The 1,722-nt window shown below is 36.4% G+C and overlaps 1 protein-coding gene across 5 annotated transcripts in view; it reads left to right on the top strand.

The window, feature by feature from the left end:
• The window catches only part of Depdc5 (DEP domain containing 5), a 156,635-nt gene that overhangs the window by 16,972 nt on the left and 137,941 nt on the right, over positions 1–1,722 (top strand). For all 5 annotated transcript variants that reach the window (XM_023705870.1, XM_004645501.2, XM_023705868.1 and 2 more), the window contains exons 7-8: positions 231–309; positions 1,512–1,573. In XM_023705870.1, the coding sequence (XP_023561638.1) occupies positions 231–309; positions 1,512–1,573 (141 nt within the window). The remainder of the gene's footprint in view (positions 1–230; positions 310–1,511; positions 1,574–1,722) is intronic.

The following is a 1,722-nucleotide window of genomic DNA, read 5'->3' as shown; positions in this document are numbered from 1 at the left end:
TTTGTGTTTCTTTTTTGACAGTCTCACTGTGTAGTCCAGAATGACCTCAAATTCATGATTCACCTGCCTCAACCTTCTGAAAAAAGTACCATCTGAACCATTTTTAAATTTATAGTTGAATGTGTTAAGTATATTCATGCTGTTGTTGTGAAATAGAGTTTTACAATGTTACCTTGTAGAATTTAAGTTCTGTATTCTTACTTTTTAATGAAATTATATTTTTGTTTCAGGTGGTGTTCCGTTCTACATCAGCTATGGTTTACATATTTATTCAGATGAGCTGTGAAATGTGGCATTTTGATATTTATGGTACTGTTCCCTAAGTGCTGATTGTAACTGCCACTGGGGAGAATTTTCTGGTTTCTCCCAAGTTGGTATCATTTTACAGTAAGCGCTTGACATTCTCTAAAGATATATCCTGGTGCTAAGATAGCTAGACTTTCTCTTAGATTATATAGTCTATATATACTCTGTGTATAGAGAGAAAGAGACAAGAAAGCAGAGGGAGGAAGAAAAGGAAAGGGGAGCAAAAAGGAATGAGGGAGGAAGAAAGGGAGGGGGAGAGAGAGAAAGAGAGAAGAGAGGAGAGGAGAGGAAAGGCAGAATATGAGAGAATGAGAATTCCAGGAAATACAATGAAGTATTAATGAAAAGCCTGAATTCTCAGATCTTTATTTTCTCAGTATAGAATGAAAAGTTGTAGAATGATGATAAAACACTTTCTTTGGTATCTTTCTTTTCCTATCACAGAAATAATTATTTGTTTCATTATATTAGAATTATGACATAATTCAGAGAGAACAGTAAAAGTATTATGAGGTATAGTTACTGTGTTTACCACACCAGCCTCATGGTACAAACAATTCAAACTTGTGTTTAGCACAATTACAAATTAATTTTTTCTTTGAGTCAGCAAAGTCCCTTATGGACAGCAGGAACTCCAGATGATAATTCATCAGAGCTCAGGGTCTACCAGATTATCTTCTGATAAATTTTAAGCATTGTAGGGCCAGAGAGATAGCTCAACAGTCTAAGTGCCTCCCTGGCTAGTGCAAATACCTGGGTTCAGTCCCTGGTACCACATGCCGTGCCAGCTCCGCTGTGGGTGCACTATGTCAGCCACCAGGACTGAGCATGGTGGCACATGTCTGTAATCCCAGCACTGAGGAGGTTAAAAACAAGAGTGAGTCCAAGCTGTGTAGTGAGACCTTGTACCAAATACATTAAAAAAAATTAAGCATTGTAATAAGAATAATCATCTTTGGAGGTTAGATTGTTCTATCATTTTGAAGGTACACTATGTTTCGGTCATCTAGACAAATATTAAATGCCACTTGCTGAAAGTCTAGGATGAAACTGCTTTATACATTGAGCTTATATGATAGTGTTTTATCAGAGAGCAGAATCCACCATTTTGTCTTTGTTCCCATTTCTGTTAGCTGTTTCTGTTATTTAGAGAGGAAATAGCAAACAAGAAATGAAGTTAATCCTTACTCCTTGCTTCTTTTCAGGGGATCTTTATTTTGAGAAAGCTGTGAATGGTTTCCTTGCTGATCTGTTTACCAAGTGGAAGGTATGTTTATCTTTATACACATGATCTCATCTAAGTAAACATTACTGAATGTAGGTATTTACTTATTTATCCGTTTTTGATTTTTGTTTGAGTCAGTGTCTTACTTTGTAGTTCTGGCTGACCTTGAATTCACTATGTAGTCCAGGCTG

Source organism: Octodon degus, unplaced genomic scaffold, assembly GCF_000260255.1.
Source record: "Octodon degus isolate 3935 unplaced genomic scaffold, OctDeg1.0 scaffold00230, whole genome shotgun sequence".
In the NCBI taxonomy this organism is placed as follows: domain Eukaryota; kingdom Metazoa; phylum Chordata; class Mammalia; order Rodentia; family Octodontidae; genus Octodon; species Octodon degus.
The sequence above is the reverse complement of the archived record's forward strand: the minus strand, read 5'-3'. Positions and strand labels throughout refer to the sequence as shown.